The 20,051-nt window shown below is 43.2% G+C and overlaps 2 protein-coding genes across 2 annotated transcripts in view; one reads left to right on the top strand and one right to left on the bottom strand.

The window, feature by feature from the left end:
- Window positions 1-9,104, bottom strand: part of cdk17 (cyclin dependent kinase 17) — a 42,853-nt gene extending 33,749 nt beyond the window's left edge. Inside the window, exon 1 of the mRNA XM_084573594.1 lies at window positions 8,846-9,104. The gene's annotated coding sequence lies outside the window, so the exon portion shown is untranslated. The remainder of the gene's footprint in view (window positions 1-8,845) is intronic.
- Window positions 9,105-10,183: 1,079 nt separating this feature from the next.
- phyh (phytanoyl-CoA 2-hydroxylase) lies at window positions 10,184-16,973 on the top strand. The gene is made up of 9 exons (XM_084573462.1): window positions 10,184-11,006; window positions 12,488-12,543; window positions 12,906-13,016; window positions 13,231-13,399; window positions 13,730-13,811; window positions 14,057-14,238; window positions 14,318-14,467; window positions 14,558-14,692; window positions 16,103-16,973. Exons 1-9 carry the CDS (start codon window positions 10,941-10,943, stop codon window positions 16,154-16,156), a joined length of 1,005 nt encoding a protein of 334 aa, XP_084429588.1. The 5' UTR covers window positions 10,184-10,940; the 3' UTR covers window positions 16,157-16,973.
- The last annotated feature ends 3,078 nt before the right edge of the window (window positions 16,974-20,051 follow it).

Raw genomic sequence — 20,051 nt, 5'->3', positions numbered from 1 at the left:
CTTGAAAATTTGCTTGTGTTGCGTCGAACTGGATTCTGCTCTGTGATGCGTTTAATTCCTCATCAATGTATGTATTTAACGTTGTGTTGGCCCTCAAAGAAATACATTAGATGATCATTTTGGGGCAGTCATCTCAATAATCGTTCCGTTAAGGAGAAAACAAACCACCTGCTGTAAACCCTCCTCTGCTCACCCAGCCACTCCGATCTGCTCACGTATACACTGCCCTCCCTCCCACCGCGTCTGCGAAATCAACACCGCTCTTCTCCCCTCGGCCGTCTGTTACATAATGCTCGCCTCGAAACTCACAGCGGATAAACGGGGGTTAACGAAGAGCTTCCTGTCTGCAGTATGCGACACGTACACACAGCTGGGTGAACGCAACCTTCAAGAGTGTGTGTTTTCCTGTCTGGATGTTTGGCTGGGGAATCCAAACACACAGCTGGGGATGGCACATTCCAGCGAAGGGGGGGGGACTCTACGAGCTTCTGACGACACACACAGCTCGTTGGCTGTGCTGCCAACAACGCAAAGTATTACGCAAATCATATATATAAATATACATACAGACAGACAAATATGGACAAAGCAGTGATTTGTATGACGGATGACAAATTGCAAAAGTCTGAGTCACCAATTCTCTCACTGAACGGCTGATTCGGCCCAATATTTGAAAATGTCAATGCTTAAAGGCTGCATAGAAATGATAACCAGAGGTTTGCAGTAATGGAGAGAGGTCCAAAGTCACAGGGCTATATTCCTTGGTTGACCAATACGCTCTCGTACAACCTAATTCTTAAAGGGTCTAATTTATTCATAGTAAATGGTTTATAATGGTTTTCGTTTATGGTTTTCAGCACTTCACAGCCACAATGGCACATCTACCCAGTTACACAACTTGGGGTTCAGTGTCTTGCTCAAGACACTTTGGCATCTGGTCCTTCTACCAGGGATCGAACCGCTAACCCCCTGGTTCATTGAAAACCCGCCCTATCTACTGAGCCACAGCCCAAACCACTTACTAAAGGTTTACTCAATGCCGACGCCATAGATGTGGTTGGATTTCAGTCGATCAAGAATGTCTCGCTTTGTTACAGCTCCACAAATCATGTAGTCAACGTGCAAATTGCCAACTGCAGCTTTAGAAGTCATGTCATAGTAGGAGCAGCAATGGTTAGAGTTACTGACACCCAACAAGACAAAAACAAAAGCAACGCTTAACCACGAGAGAGATCTGAGGTCGTCTTACACAAGTGAACACCAGGGCTTCTCCAACCCTCCATTATCACTTCTTCTCCTCCTCTTCTGTCTGTTTTACGGCTTTCCATCGCGTGTCCTCTTTCTCACGCCCCACCACTCCCCTCCACAAAGACTCCGGATCCACCTCCACTCACCCCGGGGCCTTCGGGAACAGGTGCTCGCCGCCCGAGGTGCTCTGTGTCGTGTGTGTGTGTCGCTCACACATCTACCAACGGCTTTGGCTCTTTCCTGTTTTTGTGCCAAACCAGGTGGGACGTCCAAGCTCCAGACATGCAGAGTTTTCCATGAAAGCGTTGCAACAAAACCTTCCAAAATAACCGGGCCGACTTCGAGAGAGCATTTCCAACCGATGGAGCTCAGAGCTACAGAATAAAACGATTGATTCCAACAGACATTTAATAAAAACAAGTGTTCAAATGTTACACACAAAAGCTTCATTGCAATAAATGGAATCACAAACTATTGATCAAACAATTAACAAAAGACGGCTGGCAGCACAAAGAACTGGTTCAATACAGTATGTAAGAAAAACAAAGTAGGAAACTGGCTGGACTGATTGCCTTTTGAAGGAACACCCTGACATTTAGGGGGAAAAACACTGAGAAAACAATATTTCCCATGTCTGCATAGTAAATACAAAGCTACAACCAGCAGCCAGTTAAGCTGAATAGAAGAAAAACAGGGAAATGGCAAGTCGGTCTCTCTCAAAAGGTGAGGTTTGTTTCGTCTGCACAAAACTGTACGTGTCAAAATGACACTTTGCGGTTTTTAATAGGGTTCTGTGCTGGAGTATTATAAGACTCCAGGAAGTCAATGTGCTAGTTTCTCTTGGTTGTGAACATTAAATTAGACTGACTTAACTAGGTGCTGCTGGGAGTGTCCGTACTGTACGGACAGATGGTAAGGAAGTGAATGAGTGCATTTCCAAAAAGTAACTCTTAAAATCCTTTATGGTGTTGAAGCCAGGGGAAAAAGCCCATTGTCTTCACGTGTATGATATTGAATTCATGGCTCTGTATACTGATCTCCTGATGCCACTGATTTGATTTGTCTTATCTTTTTTTTTGTTAGTGACACTGCATGGCTTCGCTAACACAAGATCATGTACAGCGAGGACCAATCGCTCATCTCTCTCTTTCCCTGCAGCCGAAAATCAAGAAAGGCGACAGAGCAGGTTTTCCATTTCTTGCCTCGCTGCATCTCTGCGGCATTCACGAGGGACGACTGTTGTCTGTTGACTGGTTACATCCAGCGTCTTATCTTTGGTTTCCGCGCTCTCAACGGTGGCGCACTTCTCAGGGACATGCCGTCAAATAAACAGGTTAGAAGCGCCTGTGTTTTCATTTTCCGCGCAGTCGCATCACCTATTCGTGCTGGGGTGTTGCTTTAATACGATTAGACCAGATTACCAGAGCGTCCCTGGAAATACTGACCTCGAACTGATCCGACCTCTGAAGAAGTATTTTCCGCGGAGGACTATATAGAGGGGTAACCAGAAACTCCAGCCATTACAGCAACATTTGGGAAAGAATTAATTACAAGTGGCTGAATTAAACAGCTACGGGCTTTTCTATTTTCTCCCGAGTGTCTGTGGTCCTATTTCTGTGTCTGTTTCCTGTGAACTTTTAATGCACTTTGTTGGCACTGATTGTAGATACCGTCTGTCTGGGAGGCAACAATTAAGCCGCCGGGAAGAAAAGAGGATAATTAGAGATTCCAACATGAGATTAAAAAGGAAAGTTAGAGGAAGCGTCGTGGTAAGAAAAAGCAGCGAGAAAGACGTTACACAGTTTGTCTTGGAGTCCCCGAGCTCAAACGTTTGATGCCCAATGAGAGACGAAGTGTTTGACGATGAACTTAGTTAAATAGGTAAAATTCAGCAGCAGGCACAATAACTTCGTTGTTATGATTATGTGAGACGTGTTGCAAAAATTGTTTGAGCGAAGTAGGCAGATGGTGAGAGTTGTGTAGGCCGGGATGTTCTGAACAGCAGAATGTCAACTACAGCTGACTGTACTTGGCACAAATGTGCTACTGTTTATTTCTGGGTTTGTGTGCACATAACATTATTAATATCGTATTATGAAGAACAATTTGAACTGATAGAGAGGAACAACTAGTTGTTTTTATGTTGAAAAGTCAATTTAAAATACTGCAATTGTCATTAAAACGTAGGAATTCTTTAAACCTGCACAACCGCTATGAAAGAACAGCTCAAGAACGACAATCCGCCGGCTTTTTAACCTCAAAACAAAGAGACAGCAGAGTCCGTATTGGGACTATTACAAACTATCAGTGTGTTTTGTCTGATTCTGGTTAGTGCTCGGTGCCATGAACTCATCACTGTGTCCTACCGTGATGTATTTCAGACGAGAACTAAACAAAGACTCCCTTGAACGGATGCTAATGGCTAGCATGGCAGCGCTGCTTTCCAGTGCGTTTACAAGTTGTGAGCTGTTTTCCCGTGCACATGTGGACCTATAAATGATTGAGATTTCCTTTAACATTTTGCTCTAAAGTGGGTGTAAACAACCTTTAGCAGATAAATAACACAACTGCAATTACAATTACAACCAACACAAACCATTAAAGCTTAATCACTCTCAAAGCACTCTAAGCTACTTAATAGCAGAATACAGTGAGTAAATCTTTGGTGGTGAATATGAAATGGTTATAATAATTATGAGATATATTAACTGATTAAAATATTCATTTGTTGCAGCCCTATAGCTGCATGACATCATTTTTATGCAGGTGCCTGCTGACAGATCGCACAGCAGTCAGAATCTCCCACTGCTAATCACATCTTATGGCTGCTTGAAGCTTAGCACCTTGAAAGCACTCCATTGGGACCGCTGGGATTTGAGGCTGTGACCTGGCTTGTCCTTTTAGTCTGTAGAGCTAATGGTAGCTGAAGAAGCCACAGTGGAGAGGTGCCAAACGTAGACTGTATAAAGATGGACGGCGGAACTGATCCTCAAAAGTGAAGCCAAAGCAAGTAGAGCTCCCCCTGGTGACTGGCTGCAGTATAGATCATAAGCTCCACCCCCTCCATGTTAGTCGATGGGACTTGGGCCAAACTAAAACACTAAAATACACATCAAATAAAAAATTTTTCAAGGACGGTTTCTGTCATTTTAGGCAGTAAATATGATACTGATACATGTTCAAGTGTCAATTTTTTTTTTTTGTACGTTTTAGTTTAGTTATTTAACGCTTTAAAAACAGGATGTGACATAATGGCGAAAGTGTGGGCGGGTCATCGCGGCACCGCATGGCTCCACACACTACGGCTCCAAACACGCAGGACGGCGCTGCCTGTATGCCTGGGAAAAGAGTGTCAGTTTGGCCAATGCAAGGAAGTGCCGACACATTGTCCATATTTATATACAGTCTATGGTGCCAAACATCAGAAATGTTGTCAAGATATCACCTTTTTTAGACATGAGACATTATGAGAAATGAGAAATTTTTCATTATTTATTCATTTATTTATTAAGTATTAACATTATTGGACAAGAATGTGCCAGTTTTGTTTAACTGTTCATGACTTGTAGCTTGCGACCGCCTGTTTTGAAGAAAAGTGTCTCTACTGTAAAACACATGATTCTGCCACTCTGTTTGACACTACGGCCAAATAAGTGCAAACGCAGCTGCAGCGGTCAATAAACAGAAAGCAGCGTGAAACATCATCCCAGTGGCATGCTGTGTTCAGCCCCTCACCAGCGTGTGTGTGTGATGAATATTTCAAGATTTTCACCGTCAAGCGACACCACTTGAGTTTACAGTCGCCACACGAGGGAAAGTAACTTCCTGAACGAGCTGCACACACGTGCGTACGTTTCAATGTGCGTCCTCTGCCTGCGTGTGTGTGCGCGCGAGTCTGCGTAATCCCTTCCCGCTGCTGCTCTAACAACGCCACTGCTTAATCCCCAGATTATGAGCCAATCTCAGCCAAGTCGACCCTCCACACACAAACACGGCAAAGCTCGATTAAATGGCTTACGCTGGGGGCAATTGGACAAGGCGTGACTCCAAAACAAGCAGAAATTATGGAAGATGGACTGTGTGTGGGTAGAGATAATGTTAATGAAGACAAAATTTGTGTTACAGCAGAATATGAAATAGCAAAAAGAAAAAAATCATCACTCTTTTTTATGCTAACAAGGACATTAACACACGCAGCCACCCTACAAGACCAAACATCCCCTTTAGACACCTAAACACATTCAAGATGACACACACACACACTGCAAGATGGTTTTGTTTTACTGTTAAATGACACACACACACCAGGCTGACAAGTGTTTGATGACATGACCTGTATCTTTCACTTTCCAAAGCGAAGCACAAACTGTGTGTGTGTGTTTGAAAGAGAGAGGAACAATGAATTCCCACCACCTCACATTCCTGGCATGGCTCACATATCTTTCTCATTGGTGTGTGTTTGTGTCTATATGGCTATAAATGTGTATAAGTGTGTCTCTGCGCTGCACCCAGCCCACTCAACAATAACTGTGTTCTCTTTAAAACCCTAGAATTAGCCATACCCCGAAAATATCCAGTAATTGCTACCTCACCTACATGATGCCCACCCTGGAGCGGTGCAGCAAGCAGGCAAGACGTTTCCCATCAGCCCCCTGGGCATTCCTCCTGTCAAATTCTTTTTTTTTTTTTTTTTTTAAACTAACTTTGGTGAAATAATGAGACAGAGGGGCCGCAAGACGCTTCTCACCAACCGCACTGCTGGGCGAGAAAAAGCCCCGAACACTCGCACAGAAACGTGGATGGATACGCGCAAACACCTGACTACGTGGCCGCAAATATGAACACACCCTACACAACACGCGCAGGCAAAGATGTTCATCCGTGAAGTGCTGCGTTCACTGGAACACGTTACACATGTGAAGAGACATACAACGCTCGCGCGCGCACGCACACACACACACGGAACCCAAGAACACAGACAAAAGAAGACACAAAGAGACACACACCTCTCTCATCAATTAAACATGGCACAAGTTGGGAGTTATATAAACGAGGAAGAGAGTTAGAGAGAGAGGGAGATAGAGCGAGAGAGAGAGAGCAAGCTGCTAGAATGGTTGTCAATAGCAACAGTGTTTCAGAGGCTGATCCTCAGCATGTATAGGCAGCTCTGCAGCTAGGAATGGTTGGAAATCACCACTATTATCATCAACATAATACAGCTTTATGTTGATTGATGACATTACTTTAGCGCACTGTATTTAGATACTAGACATAAAGATATATACATCAGTAATGCGTCTGCTCCACTCTTTCCTTCATCCACGTGCCTTAACGATGCTCAGCTTCGAACAACCACTTCACTTTGAAACAGCAGTGTACAGAACATGTTGCTGCTCTGCTCAAGCGCTGACCCGAGCTGTGAAAGCGCGGGCCTTTCCCACCGCGTGCCACCAGCCAAACGCCGCCCCAAAATGCGACGCGAAAACACTGCAGCCCGCCGATTAGACTTTGGAAAGCTCGTCCAGAGCACCATTAGTTGACCTTAATGCGTAAAGTCACGGCACGGCACGTCAAGGAAGACAGCTGAGACTGAACAGCAGCGCAGTTTGGCTCTAAGCAGAATGTTTTATTTGCTGTGAAGAGCGCCTCATATTTGTTTCTGGGCCAAAGCTATGACTTTATAAATTATTACTCTGATCCCCAGCTCACACACTCTTGCTGCAACAGCTGGGCCGAAAGCGAAACCACCGACCCATTTCAAACCTTCAAACCATTCTGACATACGGGACGTAGCCTCGTCTGTGAGACCCCGGAGAAAAAGTGACAGAGAGTGAGCGTATGTATGGATATTATCCATGTATCAGGTTCCATGCTCTCAGCTCCCATGTTCCTGCTATATGCGACCTAAAGCAGAGGCGGATCGATACAAGCCCCGCTATATGGCCCACAGACACGGGGAAGGGGAGGGGGCTGTCAGGGTAATTACTTTGTCCTCTGGGGGTGAATATCACTCCCACAACCAACAGCCTAGATTTAAATGTGGGTCAATACGCACACACATGCAGATACACATATAATTGAGTGGCCAGTTGTTCCAGATGAAGGACAGTGGAAGTAAATCCAGGTCAAACAGGAAATAGAAAAGAGTCATAATGCACCAAGGACACTCATTTTCTGTTGACTTACACTGTGACAATATAATGACACAGCTACTGACAGCCGCACTTTACACACATTAACTTACTCAATAAGTTAAAAGAATTAATATGACTATGAAGTGCTAAGACACAAGTTTACATCTCACTGTTTCCAAGGTGATGGTGCGTTCGGGATGCTTTAGATTTACATAGACTGGAGGAAAACGGCTGCCCGTCTCCAACCTGCCTGCTATCATTTCGCTGCATCCGACAGAAATCACGCGCAGGTACACCGATCAGGCATAACATTATGACCCCTGACAGGTGAAGTGAATAACACTGACCATCTACTGACAATACAGTGCTCTACTGGGAAACTTTTAGACCTAGCATTCGTGTGGATGTACTTAGACATGTATCACCCACTCAGACCAGACCAGACCAGACCAGGCACCCCAAGGTCTGGTCTAGGCAGCAGCCATTCCCAGCAGGATGCAGCCTGACACAGGCACACACACACAAAAAAGGTTGAGGAACAACTCAAAAAACAACCTACACTCCAAATTCCTTAGATCCCAAACTGATCAAGTATCTGTGGGATGATCCACAGAGGCCCCTCACCTCAACCCATAGGCCCCAAAGGTGCCCCACTAACAACATTCTGTTGCCAGACACCACAGGACACACTCAGAAGGCCCATGTCCATTCTCTGATGAATTATGCCTGAAATAATGTCATTTCAAAGATGAGAATTCAGACTCGCAACAGAATGTTTCCAAATCAGCGGGAATCCAGCCACTTCTTCATTTTTTTCCCGATTTGACTTGAAAGCAGCACAAACAGAACTAAACACATTTCCTTTAACAGAGTCATATTTTTATACTTGCATAAAATCGTATTGTTTTAGCTTAAAATACAACTTTTTAATATAAGCAAATGGACATTTCATTTTGAAAAAAAAATATATATATATAAACTACGGTACAGGTATGCTGTGAGCACGACGAATGAGTGGTTGGACTCGAATATGACTGATAATTGTACAAAACGTTGCATCTTGAGTTTTCAGAAGGTTTAAGTTAAATTTTTATATCTATATATTTTTAAACGGCATTCCTACATCCTTCCTAAATGTACAGGTTGACCAGGTGTCGCCGGTGGCAGACGGACATCATGTAAACAAACATATTTGCACCTAAAACAACGCAGGAGGTCTTGCTTTTGCCACGTGACGTGAAAGCAACACTGGTAACTGCACTGGGTAAATCGTGTAGCTGTAAAATATGAATTAGAGCTAGAGTCTGGTTAAAATACGCGTTAGCTGCCGTTTCCTCTGTGTTGTCATTTCCACACGCCGCCGTTAAGACCTCGTCCATCGCTGCCGGACAAAACGTAACCACGCGGGGTCCATTATCGGACAGGCTGACTGTTGTCCAGCAGTGACATTTGGTCAAATTTACCTGAAAATGGTGACTACCGTCGTTTCAAGCCGACTCTCCGGAGCTGCCAGGCCCGGATGCCCTCCTCCGCTTTATCCGCCCACTGAAGTAGCCCGAAACACAGCTCCTTCTGTGCTCGGCTTCGGTCCCAGACGCTCCGACAGAGAAAGAAATATCCTCCGAAACACAGAGAGAGATAATGGAGAGTGCGCGCGGAGAGATGAAGACCAGACCCCGAAAATGTCGTTGGTTCGGCGGTGAAGTCAGTTTAAAGAGGCTGGAGGAGGATCTGATGTCGACAGAGAAGACGGGAGGGGTGCGAACATGCAAGCTAACTGCCGTCAATAACGGGACTTCCTGTGCCGTTTCAAAATAAAATCACACCGTTCCCAGCCACGGCTATATTTCGTCATAGCTTTCAAAATAAAAGAGGCAATGGCTGTTTTCATGTGAGGGAGTTTCCGGTCACGGTGTTCATAATTAAACTAATTTGATCCAATAACTTCTAGATAGGTCTGTCTCTCTGTGTTAGCACCGAGATAGACTGGTGACCTGTCCAGGGTGTACACCGCCTCTCGCCCGATAACAGCTGGGATAGGCTCCAGTCCCCCCTGTGACCCTTCACAGGACAAGCGGTTACAGAAAATGAGATGAGATGAGAACTTCTAGAGAGATAGACAGCAAACATGCTTTACATGTGTACATCATCAGGGTTATAGTGTCCACATTAAAGGGGGGACAAACCAGAACTTCCTTTCAACTGATCGACAACTTTAGTGTGAAATACGCGAAAACGAAACAATGGGTGCCATTATTTGAATGGCTTTCCTTTCCGCTGTTTCTTGTAAGTCATTCGCTAACATTATTACCTTACAACACAGTGTCTTTACAGCAACACTAACACTGCAACACTGTAGTTTCCAAATGACTTGACTATCCACACAATAGAAATACTGAAAGAAACATTTCATTTCATACCGAGAAGATGGTTATGTCACCCAAAATAATAGTAATGAACCCTAATTAGATTATTACTTAAAGGATTACTGTGGACTATTAATATGAGTGGCTCAATAGACGCTCTATAAACGTAATTCATCTGATTTTTGTTGGTCGTTTAGCGCCACCTGCTGGATAAAAGCTGCAGCTACTAGTATTCAACCCTGCTGTAATCCTTTTGTTATCATTCTGTTTGTCATAAAGAGTTATAAAGAATATAAATTAAGTTATTTTCATAAAAAAAACATGAAATTTACAATGCGTAATTTTCTCAATAATCCCGATGTTTAAATGGCCAGTAAATCACGTGGAAATTATACACCAATCAGGCATACCATTATGACCACCTTCCTAATATTGTGTAGGTCTCCCTTGTGCCTCCAAAACAGTCGTGACTCGTCAGAGAATGGACATGGGCCTCCTAAGGGTGTCCTGTGGTGTCTGGCAACAGTATGTTGTTAGTGGGGGCCTTTGGGTCCTAGGGGTTGAGGGGAGGGGCCTCTGTGGATCATCCCACAGATACTTGATCAGTTTGGGATCTAGTGAATTTGGAGGCCAGGTCAACACCTTGTGCTGTCTTTCATGTTTTCTGAGTTGTTCCTTTTGTTGTTAGTCTGTGTCAGGCTGCATCCTGCTGGGGATGGCATTGCTATGGGGTGGGGGTGCCTGGTCTGGTCTAGGTGGGTGGTACATGTCTAAGTACCATCAATATGAATGCCAAGTCCAAAAGTTTCCCAGCAGAACACTGAATTGTCACAAGATGATTACTGCTATTTACTTATCTTATCAGTGTTTTAATGTTGTGGCTGATCGGTGTACATATTTCTATTCTCCTTTTGTCAGAGTTGGTTCTGAGTTATGTTCTCTGTTCAAGTCAGTCATAGTGGAGAAGTAAGTATTTACTTGCCCTGTAACATCCCACATGGTGTGGAATGTGTACATTACTTCAGATCCATATAACAGGTTTATATCATGTGATCTATTTCAAACAGGCACCTGTACGTCTGTGTGCGTGTGTCGTCACTACTGTAGCCTTTCCCCCGGACTGTCTGACCCGCTTGCTCTACTTCTCTGGATTTTATAGCGGGTGCAAACCAGACTACTGCCTGGTGTGAAAATGTCTCGGGCTGCGGAGAGACTACGACTGCTGATCAATCATCTTGATCGACCCCCTACAGCGATCGTATCCTTTTTATCATGACCCTCAAACCCACCGTGTCGTTAGAGCGTTAGGAGACGACCCTGCATTCGACTGCAGCGCTCCGAGCGGCGGATAGGACTGGTGGTCCAAGTCGGGACCCAGCGGTGGGTAGACAGCAGGCCTTCCGTAACGTGGAGAGAAATACAGAAATAAGAGTGTTTATAACGATTCCTTACGAATGCATTGTTAATGAATTGTCTTCTTGTACGCATATACACCGACACAGTAACACTGCTGCTGTTATTTTGAACGGCGGGTGTTAACTGTGTAGCGGTGTGTCGGTGCAGGTTTAGCACTGTAGCTAGTTACATGTAGCCGTTACACGTCAGAAACATGTATGCTGTATAAATAGTAAATATATATAGATAAATTACATAACAAGTACTAGAACATACTTTTAGCAGTCGAAATAGCTCAGCAGCTAGCTTGTATTTAGGCTAGCTTACGTCTTACATTAATTTAGCACGGTTTCCGTTACTTATATTGTCGTGCTATTCTTCCAGTTGAAATATCAAATGCAGCTTTTTACATAAAAGGAAAAGAACTTTATGAAAAACTTTGTACTGTAACCTTCTTTGCAAGCTGATATCGATTTTGCACTGGCACGATTTGATAAAAACGCCCTGAGGTCAAAGTCAGCTGGACAACAGCTGTGTGTTTTGGTAGAGAGCCAGTAATGTGAAAGTGTAGGTGGTAGTGATGTGTCATGCTCAAAAGAGCCGATGCTTGGTAGTGAATCAGAAGAGCCGATTCCCACTGAGTGAGAGCCGGCTCCCCACTACTTTTCCTTTTGCCTGTGAGGAATTAGGATCATACAGTTACGTGAAAGCAGAGAGGGGGACAGACACTGTGGCTGACTGAGTAAGACAACAGACAGCGGTGAACAGGGCAGATATTCACTGAGAGGAGAAATCTGCCGTCTAAGCTGAGGCATCTGATTTTTCTCAATTTGCGCAAATATTCACTAAGGACATTTATACTGTTTGTTTACTGAGTTTGGTTCTGTTTTTGCTCGTGTGGATTTGATTACAATGTTTTGTTCATTTGTTTGCACAATTACAGTTTTAGTGAAATATTAAACAAAAGTAAAAATGCCTTTGTAACATAACTGCACAAAATGAGACAATTGTTAGGCTTCTCATAAAAACATTGAATGCAAAAGGGCTTATCAACACACAAACCATATGTATTTGCTGTGTTGGGCTAAAATATTACGCTATAAACGATACTAAATAAAGAGCCATTTGGGAGCCAAAAGAGCCGGCTCTTCTTTGGGAGCTATGGCAAAAGAGCCGGCTCCCAAAAAAGAGCCGAACTTCCCATCACTTGTGGATAATATTACTGTATTTAAGGGAATATTAGTGGACCATGTTCAAATCTGGAAATGCATCTGGTCGAATACATCTCGCTCAGCGTCTCTTTTCCGGATATTGTTGTTATTTTCCTTGACTGATCTCCTTTAGGAAGCTGCACCCACTTCTACTCAAACCTTCACCTACAGTCACCCACAGAGACTGAGGTAGGGACATGCCTTTAGTTTTGTTGCCTCCGGCAAAAAGTTCTTGTACAAACATTTAAAAATCCATATTTACCACTCACATTTGACCCCGTTTATCCAGAGTTGCCTTTGGCCACTCTCAGTAGTGTCCCACTTATCTGCCCTCTCTGCGTAATAGGTGCAAAGTTAAAAGTATCACATGTTCTCACTACTTGCAGAGAGAGACTGTTTTCTTAACTTCCACCAAATGGAATTTATTGCAAATACAACAATACTTGTCACATGTCAAACAAATATTACCTATCCCAAGTAGCGTTTTATTCCTGTTTAATATTAAAGTAACTTCTCCAATCTGTTTTTTTTTTTTTTTTTTCTGGGTGCAGATACACTCTCGATACTGACCTGCTGACCCCAGAACAGAGGCTCTTCTATGAGGAGAATGGCTTCCTTCTCATCAAGAACCTGGTGTCTGACCAGGACATCAACAGGTTCCGGTGAGTAACTCTGACAGCTGCAAATAAAATGTTATTTTTCCTCAAGGTATGAGTGCAAAAACACTGTTGTAACTGCATTTCAGGGTGAGAGATACAAATCTTAATATTTACTGTGTTTAGGTCTGTGATACTTACACAATATCTTTGTCAACATGACATGTAAAAAGTACATGTGTAACTCAATTTTGATTTTGTGTGTTGGTGTCTTCTTTAGGAAGGAGTTTGAACGCATCTGTCGCCGGGAAGTGAAGATTCCCGGTCTGGTGGTGATGAGAGATGTGGCGATCGCTAAGTCGGAGTTTGTTCCCGATCAGAAAGCCGTCTCCAAACTCCAGGACTTCCAAGAAGATCCTGAACTCTTCCGGTACTGTGCCTTACCCGAGGTACAGTAACTCTCACAAAAACATACAGTTGTATTTTCAAACTTTCCCTTTATTAATAATGTCACATTTTAAAACCTATTTACTTAAATGGCAAATTGTTTTTGACACACTGGTTAAAAAGACTTTGGTGCCCTGCAGTGGTGGTTTCAGAAAGTACCCAGATTTGACCCAGACAAAAATCACTACTGAGGCCACACTCTGTTTTACCAGGATCTGTCTTTTTTCCACTCACAAAAACAACTATTTCTTTTTCTTCCAAGTTCAAACCTAAGTTTAAAGTGATTCAAACATGAAAACAGATGAACAAAAACGTGTACCTTTCTGTGTCAGATCCTGAAGTATGTGGAGTGTTTCATTGGACCGAACATCATGGCCATGCACACCATGCTGATCAACAAGCCTCCTGATGCAGGTAAGAGCCGAGGAAATAACAGTATCAGCGATGAATCAATTAGTGGGCTGGGAGTATACTGAAATCAGTTGCTACACAGTCACACTTCTTTTCCCTAAACAGGATTTGATTGAATATCAGGCTGAAAGCATGACCAGAACAAAAACTAAAGATGATCTACATTGAAACAACCAACATACATTTTGTGTGTGTTCCTTAATCGGGTTCAGGTATTAAGATGTCTGTCTTGTCTTGCCTTGCTCCAGGTAAGAAGACATCCCGTCACCCGATGCATCAGGATCTGCATTACTTCCCGTTTCGACCAGCCGACAGAATCGTCTGCTCTTGGACGGCAATGGAGAGGGTGAACAGGCAGAATGGGTGCCTGGTCGTCCTGCCGGGAACACACAAGGGCACGCTGAAGGAGCACGACTATCCTGACTGGGAGGTACAAAAAGAAAAGCCTCTGTCAGAGTCATTCATTCTGGGGGGGGTAGCCACACGCTAACCACTGTGTGTGTTCTCAGGGTGGGGTGAACAAGATGTACCACGGAGTGCGAGACTACGACCCACACCACCCCAGGGTGCACTTGGAGATGGAAAAGGGCGACACAGTCTTCTTCCACCCGATTCTCATCCACGGCTCCGGCATGAACCAGACGCAGGGCTTCCGCAAGGTACTGCACGTCCCACAATCCACTGCTGCTTTTGTTTGTGTGCCTGTAGTTGTATTTGTTTCACATGTAATGTGATGTGTGTGTTCCCAGGCCATCTCCTGCCACTACGCCAGCGGGGATTGTTACTACATCGATGTAAAGGGAACCACACAGGAGAACATCGAGAAAGAAGTGAAGGAGATCGCAGAAAAGAAGTATAATCTGGCCGACGACGTCGCCTTCAAGGTCAGACATTTACACTCAAGTGTCATTTTTTTAAACAGCTCTAGGAAGTGGTGATTACAGTTAATGTTTTTACATAATCCTATATGATCGTACAATTTCAGTCAGACAAAACATCAGAACACATCGACGAAAGGTTAACTGAGGAGGTTCGGAGGTACAAACATTTGTATAACTCGCCTTTGGGAAATTTTGGCGAAAGTTTCAGTCGCCATTGTTGAAAGTGAAGCAGGAAGTAGTCACAGCGCTGACTAGTGTTTGGGTGGCGTTGTTACAGAGCAAGCCAGAGTGACGAGCGCAAAAATATAAATGGCTCGCACCGGCAAACTAATATAACGTACATGTACAGGCCGTTAAAAGATACAGCAGTGCTCCTCTGCATTTTTCTGACCATTGACCACAAAAACAACCACCATCTATTGCCATGACAGTGTATTTTCCTGCTAATCAGGGATGGATCAAGACGCATTAGCGTTTACAATAGAAGTGCAAATGTCCCAAACCACCCCTGCAAGTTGTCATGATGCCTCTTGGTGGTCCTTTACACTTGTATTTAGCGCTGTCCACTTGTGATCCAATCACAGGCGCCTTCTTCAAAACCAAGCGTTCTTTTCCAGTCTACATGCTTTGTGGCTACACTCTCTTCTAATCGAGCTGTATTCAACAGCAGTGTCAAATGCATCCAACGTTCTCTCGGTACAGTGAGGGATGCTGAGGTTTCTGCATATATCAAAGAGCATCTGTTTATAATATTGTCAAATTACAGTAGCATGGTTTAACAGTATTTTACGTCTGGCAGTAATAATAACATCCCCAGCTTATGTCTTGTTGCTGTTTACGAGCAGAAGATCAGATTACTGCATTACATTGTACTGTATGCCCCTGTCATGAGCTACATTTACCTTGAGGTCAGTCTCTACAGAGCAACTAACATCTCTGTTAGGAAGCTCAGCAGTAAGTCTGTGTTTGTGCTTTACATGTCATTATTATGCATAAAACTGGAACTGAGCGCAGCGAGACATTGAAATGATCTTCATCTTAAGAATGTAATTAAGTGTAGTTTGGGAAATGTAATTACAGCAAACCAGAAAACCACTTCAGAGAGAGGCTTTTGGTTAAAGATGGATATAAGTCCCATTCTTCCCGTATGAAATAAAAATCAAACATACATAACAGACCAATTTCATTGTATTAAAGGAGAAAATTATCTGAGTGTCTGGTAGAATACAACATCCACATAAACTGCTTTAAACGTGTCTATGGCTATTATCCTCCAACCTGAACATCCAGGGTGAAAACAAGATTACAGTCATCATTGGTTTGACAGCTCAGCATATCGTTATGGGACTGAAATCAGGCCATGCAGATGAGAAAACCCGGCAAACTGACCCTTTAATTCTGTTCACCCCGCAGGATACCTGGGCCTTCCGAGGTCGCCTGGTGCAGGGTGAGAGGGTTTCGCTGTGAAGACGCCTACAGGACTTCAGGCCGACGAAACGGAGCTGGAGCTAGAAGAAAGTGTTCCAGGTTTCTGATGAGCACTGTTTAAGTTTAAAAGATCTTACCTGTTTATTTTTCTAATGTCCAGTCTCTATCCTTTCAGTAGAATTTACTTTTAAAATGAATTACGGTACATTTATTTGAACTTGTCTATTAAGCTAATTTACTGAAAGCGAGGGGATATTAATTGCACAAATATGATGATCTTTGCATGTTGATGAGGAGAAATGGTGAGGATGTGAGAGAGTTGGAATGAGGTTGAGAGGATGATAACAGAGAGAGAGAGAAAGAGAGCAATAAAATATATTTTTTTAATAATAAATGTGTAAATGATCTGTAAAACTTGTTAATAAACACTAATGGAGGCCTTGATCTGAAAGCATCCTGCCTTATAAATGCGCACGTTAGCGTTCTTGTTAATGATTTCAAACCATGTCCTTGTGCCTTTTAATGTGATTTTCAATGTCTGTTTTTCGGCGATTGTGCTGTTTTCCATACGAATTGTAATGTTTTATTAAAATTAGTGATAAACTCAGAAATGAGATGACTTTGTTTGGATTTCTTCTGAAGCTTCAGACAGGCTACTGTCCAGTAATGAGGCCTGAGAGCCACGTCATTTAGTGTTTTTAAGCCCTGGTTGGTGTGGAACTTGCAACAGAAAGCTAAAGAAGAGATAAAAACAAGATTTAAACCTTCCTCGGGTAGGTCCCCATAACAAGAGCTTCAAGTTTCTTTATTTCGTCATAAAGTAATCAAATTTGATGTTTGAGTGTTTTGAAATGTCACCTGTACAGTAGTAGCTGGTTGGGTATCGACAAAAAGCTGTTTTGAAGGTATCCTGAATAGCATTTTTGAGTTTGTAATTTTCTGGAAAACTGTTTAAAAATGCTGATGACTCATCCTGCACTTGTGGGCGTGTACTAATTTTGCATCCAATCAAAAGTCAGTAGCATTGTCGGCTTTCGCCCAAACGTGCATGGGCAGCGACTGCTCAGGAAACAAATATACACTTCATAGCTGTTTTAATGGGGACTTTAAGCTAAACAAGCTTTTCTTACTCTGTATAAAATCCCAAAATACGAAATCACATGTTGAGTCTTTAGAATAGAGTCACCTCTCTCGTAGCGGCATGTGTTTATAGGAATTTCTCCACATTTTGTTGCGAAGGCGAGCAGCAACACTATGGTTATAAAATTCTACTATCATCACTTACGACACAGGGATGAACAGATTTTTTCAGTTTGGCTGACTATATGAGATTTTTTAAAAGTTTAAAAGTTCTCGAAGTCGAAACGGCTGCAAATTGCAGAAAACACAATGGTAAATCACTTATATTAAAACATTTTTACTGACACTATACTCACTGACAGGAAGAGTCACATGTTGGTCTCTAAGGCAACTGACTATTTCCTGGCTCCCCAGACTGAAAGCCAAGGCTGTGTGTGTGTTTAAACAGGGTCTTTGTTCTAAACACCGCAGGAAGATCGCACATGTTGCTTAAGCTCAGATAGGACGGCAGGACATTCATTCAGATGCAGGGGAGATGAAACGTAGAGTATTTGCCATTGTCAACACCACAGAGGAAGAAGGCGTTGCTTCTCTGACGTACGCACACTACGCACAATCTTTGTATCTGCACACTCATGCGAAGAAAATTTATCTCAAAACCTTAAAAGACGTCAATCCAGCAGCTGCTGAATTGTGCGCGTACCAAAAATACAAATGTTGCATATAAAAACACCGGCACGTTCGCAAAAGTGTACAAATGCACACCCAGCGAATAGTTTCTCACACAATCGAGGCTCAATTGCTGGTAACTGCGTCCCAGATTGCTGTGGCATTTCTGAGCTAAAGTGGCCATTCATGTGTGCCCATTTTCCTTCAAAGGAAACGGATTTCACATTTCAGGGGATCACGCACAGTCAGAGGGTTCCCAAGAGCAGCCTGCTTTGAAAGTGGTCCAATTGGTCTCACCAGGTTGCCACAATAAGGTCAGTGGGATATGGTATGCACCCTCAAGCCTGAGATCATTCTTACCACGAATGATAATGATGGGGTTCGGTGCAGCGACAAGATGTTGCCACCTGCGCGCTCTGCCTGCAAAAGAAACATAAACGCAGCATGCCATTCATTACACATACTATGGAAAATGTCCTCTTAATCTTCAAACTGCAGTGTGTCCCACTTAACTCATACCAGGTCGAGCTTGACGAACTTTGCCCAGATACCTCCAATTGAAGACTGTATGACCAAGAGACAAAAGGGCTACTGACTTCCAGGATGAGTCTTTGGTAACTTGTCCTTACTTGTCCGCTCATCGATAGATTTTTAAGACTGGATATGACCAATGAATTATAAAAAACTGGATTTCACTCACATAAACCCGCAAAGCAAGAAGAAATACAAAGAAGCCGCTTACTTCTTATGCAAGAAAGCGTAGTCTGTGGTTCTGTCTGCTGGTATAATTACTTAATGTCTCTCAGCAGTCACAAAATCGGAAGAGCAGCCACCGTTTCCTCGGGTTATATTCCATCCTGACCCCCATTTAGAATTAGAAACAGAAGTCTTTAGTTCATTGCTGATTTTCCTGTGACAGACTACAGCTTAATTTTAACATCTTATGACTATGTACTTGGGTACAATGCCTTTCAACGTGTGTTTTAAAACAACTTATATATATATATTTATTAGAGTGGGTCAGATTCTTATTTAGAATGTAAAAGAAGTTGCTCGTAAAAAAAAACAAAAAAAAAAACAGCAAATTTTCACCTGCTCAACATTTCGTCAGCAGCCTTATGGAGCGGGTTAGCGTCTTTAGGCTCATTGTTTTGGCGATCAGCCTCTGTTCTTCAGTCAGCCTCAGCCGTGTCGCCAAAACTAGCCACAGCAGACAGCTAGTTGTAGAAATGAAATGCTACAAAAGCGTAACGCTTAACACTACCTACCCAGCACCAGGTACAACATACTGTCGCATGTTTAGCTGCTAAGACCAGATAGTTCCCCGAAAAGGCTGAAATTTCACTGACAGCAAATGATTGCTGTAACTAGCACAACAGTAAAAGCCAAAAAAGACGAATAACCAAATTCATTCTGCAGCATGACAACCCTGAACACACAGCCAGAGTCATGAAGAATTATCTTTACGCAAAGTACAAGGAGGCCAGCAACAAGCGGTGCGCCTCCCACAGAGTCCTGATCTAAGCCAGCACTGTACATATCCACAGGAATCCTCTGTCACTTTGTACAAGAGTACTGAGGATAAACCGATGCAGTTTAGAACCGAAAGGGTGGCCACACCAAATGTTTGAATATTTTCTACTACTGTATTACTTTTGAAAGCATCCTCACTTTTTCGGCTTTGGCTTAATACCCTGTGTTGCTTTTGTCAGTATTTCAGTAAGGGTGGGATTCTGCTAGGGACACTGGCAGCTAGTGACACCCCCGTGGAAACCTTCTGGCACTCTGGCAGAGACTGTCACTTTCTCTTTAGTTGACGGACCCGCAGCCAGCCAGCCAAGTAGGGACACATTTTCGGGTTTGTTTCAAGACGAGTCAGCATCCATAATCTACTTTATGTTGGGCAACTTGGTCAAATAGTCGTTGACCAAGTTGACCAAAGTGATGTCCATGTGAGAAGCCTCGCCAACATCGCTAGGACCAAAAACCGTGACTACAATTTTTCTCTCATGAAGTGTTGAAAGTTTAAGGTCTTCCGGTCTTTGATTTCCTTGAGACAGTCAAACGGTTGTTTTAATGAGTTAGCATATTTCCGTTTCGGTACAGTTGTGTGTCATCTGCATAACAACTGAATGCGATCCTGGACTTCCTAAATATAGGCCCTAAAGGGAGCACGTATGGGCAG

Source organism: Chelon labrosus, assembly GCF_963514085.1.
Source record: "Chelon labrosus genome assembly, chromosome: 23".
NCBI lineage: Eukaryota > Metazoa > Chordata > Actinopteri > Mugiliformes > Mugilidae > Chelon > Chelon labrosus.
This window is presented reverse-complemented; position numbering and strand designations above follow the sequence as displayed.